The following is a 13,742-nucleotide window of genomic DNA, read 5'->3' as shown; positions in this document are numbered from 1 at the left end:
CTACCAGGTGCATGGCTGTACAGTTTATAACTGAAGCAGGCACACAGACACACTAATCATTATAGTAATTCATGGAGCTACAAGTTTGGACAAGCAAAGGAAGACTGAGCACAGAGTAACTTCCAAATGGTTTTTGGAGAACGGGAGTATTTTGGTTTGTGTGGCCATCTGTTCCAATGAACAGGATCTGACCTGTCTGGGAGTCTGTGTGACTCACACTGTGCCTCAGCTCATTGACAACAATATGATTAAGGAGCATGTGGGAAAAGCAGGAGTTTTCTCTTCCTCATTAGCACACGGCTCCATTACTCATTACATGGACAGTTTGACGGAGACCACCAGGACTGCTGGTTGGAACAATGACTGACAGATACCCTTTGGGTTGACGGTAGATTAGCTGATGCCTCAAGCAGATCCCACCAGTGTAGAACAAGGAGAGACTGTCGTAATGACCACCACCTCTCTAATACACGGCAGTCCATTAAGTTGGGAGTAAATCACTCACTAAGACGGATAATACAAGTTCAGAATCCCCCTCAGCTCTGGCTTGCCTGGCTAAAACTCAGATTACCATCTAGGAGCTTTGACTAGAGGAAAAAGCAGGCAAACAATGGGAAATCTGCCACAGAAAGGGGCTGAAATGGCTCAACTAAGACTTAGGGAAATAAAAAGTAACTCATTTATTTATGTTGGCTGTTTGGAAACTGATTAGGGTTAATATGTCCTCATTTTTTTCTGAGGGGAGGCTGTTGGAAGCGAAATTTGACATTCAGAGTTAAGGATCAAGTGCAAGTGCTCAACACGGTGCAAGGACGAGAACAGTGGCAGCTATAAGAGGCGGGTGAGTAAAGGGATCATGGCTGTACCTTCACCGAGTGTCCTCTTCAGCAAGTCGTGTTTGGCCTGCAGTTTGGAGATGAGATTACTGCCCTCCAGAAACTCCCGGAATTTCTGTGGAGAATTGAGAGTAATTACACGGTGGCCCTGAGTGCCAGCCGGGGCGCCCGCTCTTAAGACAGCAATCTACGATAAGGCAGCCAAGGGCAAAGGACACGCTGAGAGTCTCTTTAAAGCCTTTATCAGAGCATGTCCATCTTCAGACTGTAACAGGATAGTGGTTAGCCTTACAAGATGGAAATATTTTTGGGGGAGCTACCCCCCTCTGTCAGCTGATCAAAGATTTCAAAGGGGCTTGGTGCATGAGATTCAGAGTTTCAAGTCCAATAGTTTACATGCACAGATTAAGCACATTAAAGTCCAGATAAAAGATTTGAGTTCATATTCTCTGATTTATCTTAGAGATTTTTTTTAGTAACTATTAAACACAGAAAAATGGCATTTTCACTTCTTTTCAAACATCTAAGTTTAGAAAACAAACAGAGGCTTCAAAGATAGTCATCAAAGATTTATTTCTGTTTTTGTACGGAAATAAAAGACCTCATCTCTGACGTCTTTTCAAACCACACATCCCCACTCACCATGAAGTAGAACTGCTCCGTCTCCTGCTGGTTGGCCCTCCTCTTAGCAATGCTGGGTTTGCTGAGGTACGTCTCAGACACCGTGGACTTGACCGACTCTGTGGACCGGCTGTGGTGGAAGCACTCGGACACGTCATAGTCTTCAATGGTCACCATGTCCTGGATGGTGGTCAGGGTGGCCTCGGACGTCTTTTTGATCTGGGGACACAAGGAAGGAGGGGGAAGATGAGGAAGAGTGTGTCAGAGCAAAGAGCTGCCTGCCTAAAAGCTAGATGTCATCCCATGATGTCACCATCACGGCACACTCAGCAGCTTGTATCATAATGCTCCGTAAAAACCCTTCTCTCCATCCCACGACACTCCTAACAATTCTGGCGTTTTCTGACAAGACGCAAAAATCCACCAGCAACTGAACACGACTCCGAGCCAAAGCAATCCATCTGCATGCACTCAGAGGGAGCAGAGGTGAGCGGTGTCGGCTGGGGATGGTACATTCGGTCGCAGGCTTTTAAGATTCATTTTCATAACCGCCTCTTCCCTGTCAACAGGAGTGCTTCTCTTGGATCTTATAAATGTCAGGACTTGGCTGAGCACGGCCACTTAGTGAGAAAGATGTTCAGCCAGCGCGAGTGCTGCAGGCCATGACCATGTTTGCTATACCATGACACCAGACGACAGAGTCTGTGACAAACAAATGGGAGAGCAAATGAGTTTCTAACTGCTCCATAAAAGTTAAAGAGACAAAAACAGATGTAAATGGATTGTGTAGACGATAAATAAAGAGCCTCAGAATACAGAGGTGATGGGACTGTGGAGTATCACACCCACTGTTGGGTAAACCTGAGCTTACATAAAAAAAAAAAAAGAAAATCTGATGTTATAAGAATAAAGTCGTAATTTGATAAATAATATTATTATTACAAGAAGGTTGAAATCTTTTACAAGAAAAAGTCGTATTTTGTCCAGAGTGATACCTTTCTCAGAAAACAGTCTGCAGCCATGCTAGCAGCTCTGTGAACTTTTCAGTGCTTTGAGCTAAAGGCCTGTCCTGGAACATGAATGTCTGCAAGACACTCAAGACATTTCACTCAAAACCCAAAATGCTGACCTCACGGTGGCGCTACAGGAAAAGTTGGGGGAGGTTCACCGAAGTCAGTAGGCTTCATCCTCTGGGAACCAGGAATATCGATCAAATAGTTGTTGAGATATTTAAGTCTGGACCAAAGCGGTGGAATTACCAACTGACATTGCCATCTTTAGAGCCCAGCTGATAGTGAGGCTAAAGAGTGGAAATATTTGATGAATAATATTTTAATATGTTGAGAAAAGATTTTAATATTAGGACAACTGTAAAAAAAAAGTTAAAAAAAAGTAATTACCCCTTCTACTTCAGCAAGATGAGTATAAAAAAGACAATTTAAAAGACTCATTTTTGACTGAGTCAACTTCTATTTTACTTCAAATTAATGTGTTTACTGTAACTGCACCTATCACCTGTGATGTTGAATGAGGCCATTAATTAAACTGATTAAAACCAGGGACGATTCAGGCGTCAACCTTCTGCCTGACATTTAGCACTTCAAATTAATGCAGTAACTCGCCAGCTAACTGAAATTATATCAATGTAGGGACATTGACTAAGGGCATTTGCTGCATAAGGAGAAAGATGAATAGAGGGAAGCCCAGAAACACAGACAACCACCTCTCAAGAAAAATCCACCAAAACACTGCTCTGCATTCAAGAGAAACACTCTTGGGGGAGAGAGAAGTGCTGTCGCATCGCAGCTCGATTGTGTGTGCTTTTAAAAGGCGGGAGCCCCACACAGGTCAACGGGGCCCTGAGTGAGACACAGCTGGAATTTCTCCTCATTATTCTTAATGGTCAGAAGGACCCCTGCTCAAATGTAGTGACCCCAGTATTAAGTGACTCTGACTGCTAATGAAAGAACATGGTGGATGTCTGGTGTAACCCCTATGCACACCAGGACAACAGTGGATTATAGCTTGTTTCTTTAAACTGCCTGACCTGTGACTCATTCGGCCTTCAAGAAAGAACACAACCTGAAAACTGAAAAGCAAAGTGGACGTCACTTCTTTCATGTGTTGCAGTGATGGATTACAGCGCTGACACACGCGCTCGGTGGGGACCCAATGTGGATATGGTTACAGTGTCATCCGGGCCACAAAGTAAAAACACACTGCAGGTTTGAACACGGCTAATGATAGTGTAGAAGAGAAAATGGGGGATTCTGCAAATCACGAAACTTCACAGCTTGTCTTGTGACAACAGTGAGAGGTTGTCATTTAGTGATAAAAGGAGTGGTTTTCTGTACTAGAACGAAAAATAACCACCTGGCTTTAATAGACAGAGAGAAGGTGCTGGACTCTTACACCATCACTTTACATTTATGCACTGCAGTTTTATCCACAGCAGCTACCTATTAAGCTAAATTGCTGAAACATACAGTCATTAATATCATGTTTTGAATGTATTTGGGCTCCCTCTCCCCGGGTCCCAGGCTGCCTCATTCCAGGTGGCCCCTGTGGAGGCCCAGCTGTCATCATGAAGACAGAATCCATGCACATGAGAGAACTGCTCCCAGTGAAAAAGCTGTTGAGTTTATCCATTATTCAGACCAATAGTAAGCAGTGTTCACTGCTGGGCTCAATTACAACAGGGCTGTTCAGAGAGACCTGGTGGATATGCCCATTAGTCCCCGGAACTGAATTAAGATTGTTTGATTTTAACAAAGAACCACGACTCAGGTATGTTTTACGGTCCTACGTAGACAGTGCACCAACACAAGGAGCTCAGCCACCAAGTCTGGATTACTTCCAGTTGTCATTCAGTGGAGTGAAAAGAGGATTTGTACAATCAAAATCCAGAATAATTCCACTCGTCGCACTTATAAATCAATGTTATTCTGCAGGGCAGCAGTACAACATCACCCACAGTTATCTCAACATATCTCAAAAGGCAGACTGCCGTCCATAGTTTTCAACAGACCCTGTAGTAAGTGTGTAATCTGCTGATTATCCTACTATGAGCACACACACACACACACACACACACACACACACACACACACACACACACACACACACACACACACACAAACAAGCTTTGATGTACCTCCCTGAGATTTATCTGAGGAAAAAACAAACACTCCCTGCACAGGAGATTGCATTAGATTGCCTGAGTTTAGTGTGAGATGTCTTGAGAACAACTGTTAAGAGAGCTCGTATGTCTGGTGAGAAGATGAAAAACAGCGGACGAGGAAAATCGGTCTGTGTGAGCTTTGGCTTTAAATGGTCAGATTATTACATCTGAAGAAGAGATGAAGCACGCTGACTGAGGAGCTGAGATGAAGGACGTCCTCAGCGTTAACACTCTTTAATGAAAAATATTCTGCTGTAATTTCTGCTGCAGAGGCAGCCAGCAGGGCTGTGTTAACCCAAACAACTTAGTAAGAGTCTCCCCACGTTGCAACCCACTCACCACTGATGCAGAGTAAATTATTTAGCAATGTTTTCTTCCACAATTTCACTGGAGTCAAAGAGGTTTGAGGAAACAGCTGTACTTCTATTAAGCACTGGCCTGCAGCTTTTCCTGGCCGGATGAAGACAGACTCTTTTTTTCTCTGTGGTACATTTGACAGTGGTGCTTGTAAATTGTCACAATGCTTTGAAAGGTTCATTTTCAAGGATGTATCTGGCACGGTGCGCCTGGGAAGAGAGGCCATCTGGTGATCCTAACACAAGGCAGCAGCGCCCTCCAATTCTGACCCACCAGGACATCCGCTACAGAGAGGAGGCGAACAAGGACATGAAGCAGCCAGGGCTTGTCATCACACCCTCACACACATACCCACACCCAACCACACAAGTGCATGTGTATGTGGCCCAGCTGCAGAAATACCTTAAATACTGCAGGTAGTGTGAATTGAAACAACGCCAGCAGGACATAGACTGGTCGGCATAAATAGCATAAAACAACACATTGAGTCACAATAACAACTTCTAGGGCTGCAAATAATGATTATTTTATTTTATAACAGTTGTTAAATTTTCTGTTAATCTATAAAAAGTCAAAGACATAGTATAAGCTGCTCATCACCTGTTCTGAACGTCCATGGCGACGCTTTTAAAAGTCTTGTTTTGGGCCAAAACAAAAAGATATTTATATTCAATCTAAATCGATATAAGCAAATATTTCTACTTGATTGAAACTATAATCCTCAAAATTAGACTTTTTAAATCATGGAATATAATAGTTTTCACTGTGTATGGCGGTGTCCTCGATTTCCTTGCTGGATTTAAATTGCAGATTTGTGCGCAAGGGATTGACAGGAAATGATGCAGCCATGTAATCCAGTCTTATTGTTTGTAATTTTTATTTTATTGACATCAGCCTAACCGTTTAACGTTTACTCTCCTAATGCTGTATCGCAGCTCTATTAAGTTACTGCTAATGCAAACCCAGCAGCTCCTGCTGCTTTACATTAAAAGGACCGGGGAGCAACTGGTGGAACAAGGAGTGGATTTTATTTTGACGCAGTCAAAGGCAACACAATGTACAAAAAAATGTGTCTATAAAATAAGACTTCTTATTACTTTCTGCATTTTTATCAGTGGTGTTAAATATTTAAGGGAAATAACTGAACAAGAAGTGGCGGCCATGATGAGCTGTCAGATGGAGAGAGGACACATACTCCTCAGGAATGCAATTATTCGTCAGCCAATTATTAACTGTTTTCTTTATTAACATAATGTGAGTTTGTTTGGCCGAGCTGTAAACAGACGGACAGACTCAACGAGTGTTTGCTGCCACCACAATTCTGGGACCTGTCGTATTAAACCACACTTGCTTTTACCATAAGTAATCACCAGTGTCCCGAGATCAATCAGGACTGAAATTCTGTAGGCTCTAAAACAACTTTAACAGTTAATCAGTTGTCACAATTGTTGCAGAATTATTTTATGTCAATGTGTATTAGCAAAACGAATGAATTTAAAAACACGGCTATCCTATCCATCAATTTGCCAGTCAATTTCACACGATTCAATATGATCAAAAGGAAACTGAAGTTGCAGTGGATGTAAAGGAAGCTGAGTGACATGTTCCTGCGTGTAGAGGAACAAAAGAAAGAAAGTGCACTGATGTGGAGGGAGACAGAGGCAGAGAGTACAAAGAGAGGTGGCAGCGAGAGCTCAGAGAGAGGAAACAGGTCAGACGTGAGACAAAAGCCAGCCTGATGGACGTGATTGCACTCTGAGAATCAACAACAGTCACTGCCTTTCTTCCCTATTGGCCTTTTATATAAAAAGAAGTTACTCAAGCACGATGCAGACACATTAAAACAATGCAGCCTGAGAAGCAGAGGTGCACCTCCAATGTGAAAACAGAGCAGCGCGGGACAGGTTTTTTCTGCAAATAAAAGCAAGACGGTGAATTCTACCAGTGGGAGTAAAAATGACGGCTTCACAGAGCGGGTTTGATGGCTACCTGCAGGGCATGACAAAGAGCAAAATGTGGATGTGTGTGGTGTGTATAGGCAAAAAAAACCTTTGACTCTGCAGAGATCATCAGCAACTATTCTCTGTCTCACCTTGGATAACTTCTGGCTAAAGTTAACTTTCTTTAGTAGCTTTAAAACTCGGCAACTGTGAGGCAAATAGCAGCATAGTCCTGCATCTCTGGAAGACAACTTAACTGGAGCAGCACAGAATAGTTTTGACATGTTGGATGTAACTAACCACCCCCCCCCAGTGCCACAAATACCTGTATAGTGAGTAGAATTTGTTTTTGTATTATCCTACCTCTTCGTTTTCGATCTTCAGAGTAGCGAGGCGAGACTGCAGCTGCTGGAACCTCAGGATGAGCTCTCCATTCACCGGAGGCTGCACTGAGATCTGACAAACCTTGGGGGGGAAAAAAATTGAAAATAAACAGCCAATTATCAGGAATCTGAATCTACAACCTACTGAAGGAACAAGGTGACATAGACCTCTGCTTTAAACAGGACACAACCAGGTATCTAAATTCTTCTTCAGTTGCAAAGCAAACCACAATGTCTCCTGCCAGCAGAATGCAGACAGCCACACAACAGCAGCTAGTGAACAGACATGATATCAGCATCGGCAGTGCCAGCCAAACAGTAAAACACATGCTGAGCTACATGGCTGCAGGGGGAGGAATAACACACGATTTGTCAATTTCAGTGCCCCATAAAATTTAATCTGACAGTTAAACACTGCACTTAAACCGCTGAGAATCACACCTCATTAAGTCTGAGACTTTCCTAATCAACTCCAAATTTACTCAAATGTTGTTCTGTGTATTTGTAACGCGACACATTTTTTTGAATAATAAAGCAATTTTTGGTGTCACTGCAACTTAGCAATCAACTAAATTCATTCTGAATATCTTAAAAAAGTACATGTTATAAGATATTATCATCAAGTACTATTGTTGATCAAGCTACGTACCTCGTCTCCCATGTGAGACTGGAACTCAAATTTTGCCGGTGGGCAGAAGGCTGTGGGGTACATCTCCATGAACCTCTGCCGGTCACTTCGCGGGTCCAGACTGTCCACAGCATTTTCAATTATGTCAAGACCCTCATGACGTGACGTCTCGAGGTTGTATTCAGCTGACAGGTAGGTCCGCAGGGCTCGATTCAGACTGGCATGGTACCCCAAATCACAGCACTGGATGGACAGAAGAGGGTCAATGTCAGAGAGAACTTACTGACAACAGAGAATCAGGAAGATGAGTAGCTGTAATTTAATGAAGTTGTATAAAATCCAAGGTACTGAAAAACAGGCCAATGATTTCATATCATCAATTCAAAAACAAAATACTTACTTCTTAGGATTAAGAGAAAATCTTTAATTCTAAACTGTTATTGGTTGTTATATGGTGTGAAGTTACAGATTAACCTATAAATCAGAGACATTTCTTTAGTAAATAGTCCAGTGCTTTCTGAGCTTGCAGTGCTGCCTCTGTGTTGCACAACCTGAACGTTACCTCCAGGATCTAATGCTGATTTTTAATAACTAGAACCTTGGCCAAGGTCTCTCCTGGGCAGACACACATGCCGCAGGCACCCACAAATACAGACAAAAACACACACTCACACAGTTACACACAGAAATCCGACATGGCCTGAGTAACAGGCAAACATGATACCACTACCAGCCGGCTTGTACACTTTGTTTTCAACTATAAAAAGTCTCCTTCATCAATAACCAAATGTGTGTGAGGGTGCACACACAGCTCACGCAGAGTGCATCACAGTCATGCGCACCCACACACACACACACACACACACACCCTGGAGAGATGTGAAGGCGTGCGAGCAAAGCGGGAAGAGGGGTAATTTCAGCGCACAGCATGCTGCTGAAAAGCAGTTGCATTTCTCTTCTCCTTCAGTCCTGTCTGGAATATAAAACCCCAAAACGCTTGCTGAAAAAACTCATCCTGTTTCCTTAGAAACGCCACAGAAAATGGTGCATTAAGTAGTTCTCCAACAAAACAGCGCTAACCCAGGTGAGCCATATTATAAACAAGTCATGTTTATCAGTGTGGTGGCAGAAATGTCAAACAAAGAAATCTGCTTGCAAGTCTGAGTTGAGAGACGTGAGCGCTGTGGTGAACGGAGTGATGACCCGCAGCTATAAATGACAATAAAAAGTAGAGTTGAGGGTCTGACCCACTCTCATTTACACGGTTTGAAAGATGTGGAGAAATTTCAAAACAGTGACACAATGTCAGACAAACACAGTATGACTGAATATGATATGTGGGATTTCAATAATGTCACAGAAAATGGAAGGAGAAAAGAATAGTTTTTAATTCTGTCCTGCACTGTAATTTACCAGTCCTGACATCCAGCTGCTAAAGTCATCAGTCTCTCCTTGGTTTATGATGCTAAATCTAAAGGTCGATGAAAATCTGAATAGTGATGCATGAGTAGCACAAAGAAACACAGGAAAATCTACTTTAGGCGGGGAAGAAAAAAAAAAAACAGCCAACAGAAAGATGACTGCAAAGTGTGCATTCAGTTGATGTAAGACCATCTGCAGCAAAAACTTCCCCCAGTCTCACTGGAGACAAACAAGCCTGTGCTGAAGATGAAGTCATCTCAGAACGGGGCTGACAGAGGCATGTGGTTTCATACTTACATCAATTAAGTCCGACAGGTCGTGGATGTAGTATTTGAAAACGGAGGAGTTTGTCGCTTCCAGTGTCAGCAGGTACTCGTTCCGCGCTTTGATCGACTTCAGCTTATTCTCAGAGTACTTGGCTTGACGCTGATGAGAGAATTAGAGGCAAGAATAAGAAGCAGGCAACAACAGAGCGAGCGGGAGAGGATGAATTTAATGAGCTGAGAATTGCCTTTTTGACAAGTGATTGTGCTTTCATGTCTCTGCACGCCCTGCACGTCACAGAGCTGCATTAGTGGCAAAACAACAGCTTCAGTACACATTAGAGGAGACATAACTTTTGGTATAAATAGCAAAAAAGGAACAAGAACAGAAAAAGAAAAAGCCTTAACTAAAAACGGCATGTGTCCTTCACGTCAACTGGGATACCTCAGTCTAAGCCATCTGTCTTTATCCTACACTTCCTCTCTGCCAGACAAACAAGACGCTGTTAGTTAGTCACCATCCACTGACCAATGGGCCCTGACTCACATGCTTCCAATTCATCCATACTTTAACACTTCCCAATAAATTCCAGGAAGAGTCATGCAAAAAAAAAAAATTTCCATTTCCCTGGACTTTAATTGTTTGTTACAGAGATTTAACTGAAAACAGACCTGGTCGAAGAATATGAAGCCTGATCGTTTGGCTGTGACAACGCTTATGGGGAGTTTTCCTCTACTCAGGTCAGACTACTTAAAATCCTGAACAGAAGTTCTGCCAAACTACACAAAGCTGCCTAATGGAAAAGTGAATGTTGTAACTACTAAATCAATTTAAGTTTAAATAACACTGTCACAAACTACATTAAAATGGCGTTCTACCTTTTCTTTCATCTTCTCTATCTTCTTCACAGAGCTTCGCCTCGGGTTCTTGTCCTCCATTCGGATGCTGAAGACAGGATCGCCCCTACTAATCTGCTTCTCTTCTTGCTTCTCAGCCTCCTTCAGCTTGCTCTCGGCGCTGATGCTCTCCGAGTGGTACATGTGGTAGGTCTTCATCACCTGGAGACGCACAGAAGAGACAGTAAGCTGAAAAGAAAAGAATCTACACACCCTGTTTTTCATTATTTCATTTACAAGACCGGCAAATGGCAACATCCTTAAATCACGCTGTCTTGGTGAAGAAATCTTGAGTTCCTGTGAGGTCAAAGGTCACAATAATCCATCTTCACAGTCGAGACTGACCTTTTATAGACCACAACTAAGACTTCCATCCTTTGACCCGCTCATTCATCACAAATCGATTCAACTCATCTCACAGCGAGCCGTTAGTCTCTCTCTCTAAACCACAAACCAAGGACAGATTCTCTACAGCCTTTTCATATGAAGCGCTCATACGACCACAACAACCACAAGTCACTGCAGCTAAATCGAACATTCTGCCTTCACTGGTCTGTGTCTGGAAGAAAAACAGACTCAGGAAGTAGATCTGTTTGCCCTTGGTTCTGAAATGGGGTTATTAAGCGGGAAGTTGACTGCTCCTTTTTAGGCCTTGATTGACATTTCAGCTAATTCATTTCAGTTTAAAGTCATTTTATTCAGATGGCATTAAAGTTTGGCTTCTTTTTTTATTTTGAGAGCAAATATAGTCATAATGGATCCATGCCATGTGAAAGACTTCAGGGAAGTGAGGGCTAACATTTGACATTTATTATTTTTTATTATTTATGTCTGCATAGGCTACAGTTAAATAGCAATATTTCTTTTTCTAAAGCCTGTAATGGAAAGTCCAGCCCTTTGTGTCATCATACAGCAGCTATTTAGTATAAGGCAGAATGAATGATCTTGATAGCGACCTGTTGATTAGCACGACTTCCTAAGGTCTGAGTCATCATCATCAGAAGAGGTTGGAGTGCGAGCGTTACTCATGCATAGTCACTGGATCCATTAAGCAGTGACTCAATGGTTAAGTAGCAGGTAAACCACGAGACACAAACAATGAGTTCTTCAAGTGCAAAGAGAGCTGAGAGATTCTAAACGTCTCGTTGAGACTGGTTCAGAGTGTGTGTAGAGAGAGACAGAGAGAGAGAGAGAGAGAGGCTGGAGGACAAACAGACATCTAAGGACTCTAATGACAGTGCAGATGAATCACTGGCTGTGGGAAATATCGAGGCAAGTCCATGACAGTAACATGGAGTCATAGGTAACAGAACCCACTGACCATCACAGATGAAAAAAAGTTGTGTGAATCTTTAATCATAGTTACATTTACTCCAACTTTTTCTATTATAAACTTAGTCTTTTATAAAAGTAAATGGGTCTTGATTTATGGCAGTTGGCCAAATGAACTGTACTGAGAACAAGGGCAGAAAATACAGCAGTATAGAGCACCAGTGGTTTAACCTGGAATGAACCAACTCCAGCAAATTACAGCTCCACAACCTGTGTATGCAACACACTTGTCAACACAAAACCTCAACGTCAGCAAAAATAGAGACTCACCCATCTCAAAATCTAAACATCTTTAACCCAGACTGAGTTATTTATGTACAAGTGGAACAACAGAGTAAAGCCTGATTTGTCTGGAGTCCTTTCCCTTTGGTGGGGCTTGCTCTAACTGGAACCAGTTCAGAGATGGGTGACTGACCTTGGGCCCTGTACTCCTCACTTACTGGTCTGGATTCTGCCACTGGTCTGTTTACTTTGGTGCTTCTTTTAGAGGGACATATTTAGAGATGGAGCAGACCTGTTATTTCATTGGCAGAGGCCGACATCAGGGCTGTGGCTGTCTGATGCAATAGCTGCACAGTGTGTGCGAATATATATGTGCGTGTGTGTGCGTGTGTGTTTGTGTGTGTGTGTGTGTGTCCTCCCACAGGGGCTAAACCAGGTCAAATCTGGAGTGTGGATTGTGGTGAGTGCGACACACACATTGAGTTTGGAGTAACACGTTGTTGTGTTTGGAGCATGGAAGTGTAGCCACTGTCGTCCTCTGCAGTGGGTAACAGGAGACTCTATGAGCAAACTGAACAGCCTTTCGCTCGATCTCTTGGGAAGAAACGACAACTGCCTCGGCTTGTATCGCCATCTGTGAACATCCCAGGTCACCATGACGACCGATGAGGAGGCTAACGCAATGATATTGAATGTGAGCGAGGAGTGACATGACTGACGACGCAAAAACGCACACGTCAACAGTATGCCTGGATTCTGTCTTATTTGTTTTTCCAGTACTTTTACTGTCCTCCTGTCCATCCTGTTCAGGGTGTTTCTGGGGTTGATGGCTGTGAATGACCTAAAGCAGCTTATATGACACTGTAAACCCCTCAGCATTCAAATATAAACATGGCATGTGAGTTTCATCCAGCCATCCTATCTAGGAAGAGACTGGCATGTAATTGTCTAGAAACATCTGTGAGGCTTTAAACTAAGCTAGCAGGCTTACCGGGGCTGATTGTGGCAATTAAGGCAGCGGAATTAGCTATTGATCCGTGATTTAAGCACTTTGCTCCACAGAGATCAAACCTACAAAAAATGGTCTTCTTAGAAACTGGACTGCAGATGCGCAGCTTGTTTGATGCAGAAGTTTGATGGTCTGGTGAAATGTTACTTAGGCCCTTAAAAAAATGTAACCCCTGGGTCCACAGGTCTGCAGCCACGGCTACGTTTACATTTAGTGTTTCTAAAAATATATATGGCAGGCATCCCTGTGACCTAGAGGTTTAAGGCACATAACGTAATCAAAGTCTGCAGTTAGATTCTAATCAGGAAACCATTGTTACATGAAATCTTGTACGCTCTTTCCCCACATGTCCTGTCTGTGTCTAGTGTCAACAGTAAAGCAAAGGCAAGGCCAAAAAATAAGAAAATATGTACAGCAAGGTTGTTGTCATTTGGCTCCAACCCCATGGTGTGGCTTTGCAAGAATTTGTTTTGAAGAGCAAGAAAACACAGATTCAAGCAAACATAGAGCTGATACTTCACAGTTTGAACAGTCAGTTCAGGAGGGTAAAAGGGATTCGGTTTCATGCTTTTGTGCTGTAAAAGAAATCAGACATTTCCTACAGTTCGACCAATCACTTTAGGTCTGTTTGCTTAAATGCTTAATATAGTA

General features: G+C 42.7%; 1 protein-coding gene across 4 annotated transcripts in view; it reads right to left on the bottom strand.

The window, feature by feature from the left end:
* Positions 1–13,742, bottom strand: part of srgap1a (SLIT-ROBO Rho GTPase activating protein 1a) — an 81,184-nt gene that overhangs the window by 23,300 nt on the left and 44,142 nt on the right. For all 4 annotated transcript variants that reach the window (XM_071504742.1, XM_071504773.1, XM_071504763.1 and 1 more), the window contains exons 5-10: positions 10,511–10,690; positions 9,666–9,794; positions 7,968–8,189; positions 7,299–7,400; positions 1,479–1,676; positions 867–951 (exon numbers count right to left, since the gene is read on the bottom strand). In XM_071504742.1, the coding sequence (XP_071360843.1) occupies positions 867–951; positions 1,479–1,676; positions 7,299–7,400; positions 7,968–8,189; positions 9,666–9,794; positions 10,511–10,690 (916 nt within the window). The remainder of the gene's footprint in view (positions 1–866; positions 952–1,478; positions 1,677–7,298; positions 7,401–7,967; positions 8,190–9,665; positions 9,795–10,510; positions 10,691–13,742) is intronic.

This window comes from Trachinotus anak, unplaced genomic scaffold (assembly GCF_046630095.1).
Source record: "Trachinotus anak isolate AG129_WGS33_773 ecotype Australia unplaced genomic scaffold, CSIRO_AGI_Tana_v1 ptg000002l, whole genome shotgun sequence".
In the NCBI taxonomy this organism is placed as follows: Eukaryota; Metazoa; Chordata; class Actinopteri; order Carangiformes; family Carangidae; genus Trachinotus; species Trachinotus anak.
The sequence above is the reverse complement of the archived record's forward strand: the minus strand, read 5'-3'. Positions and strand labels throughout refer to the sequence as shown.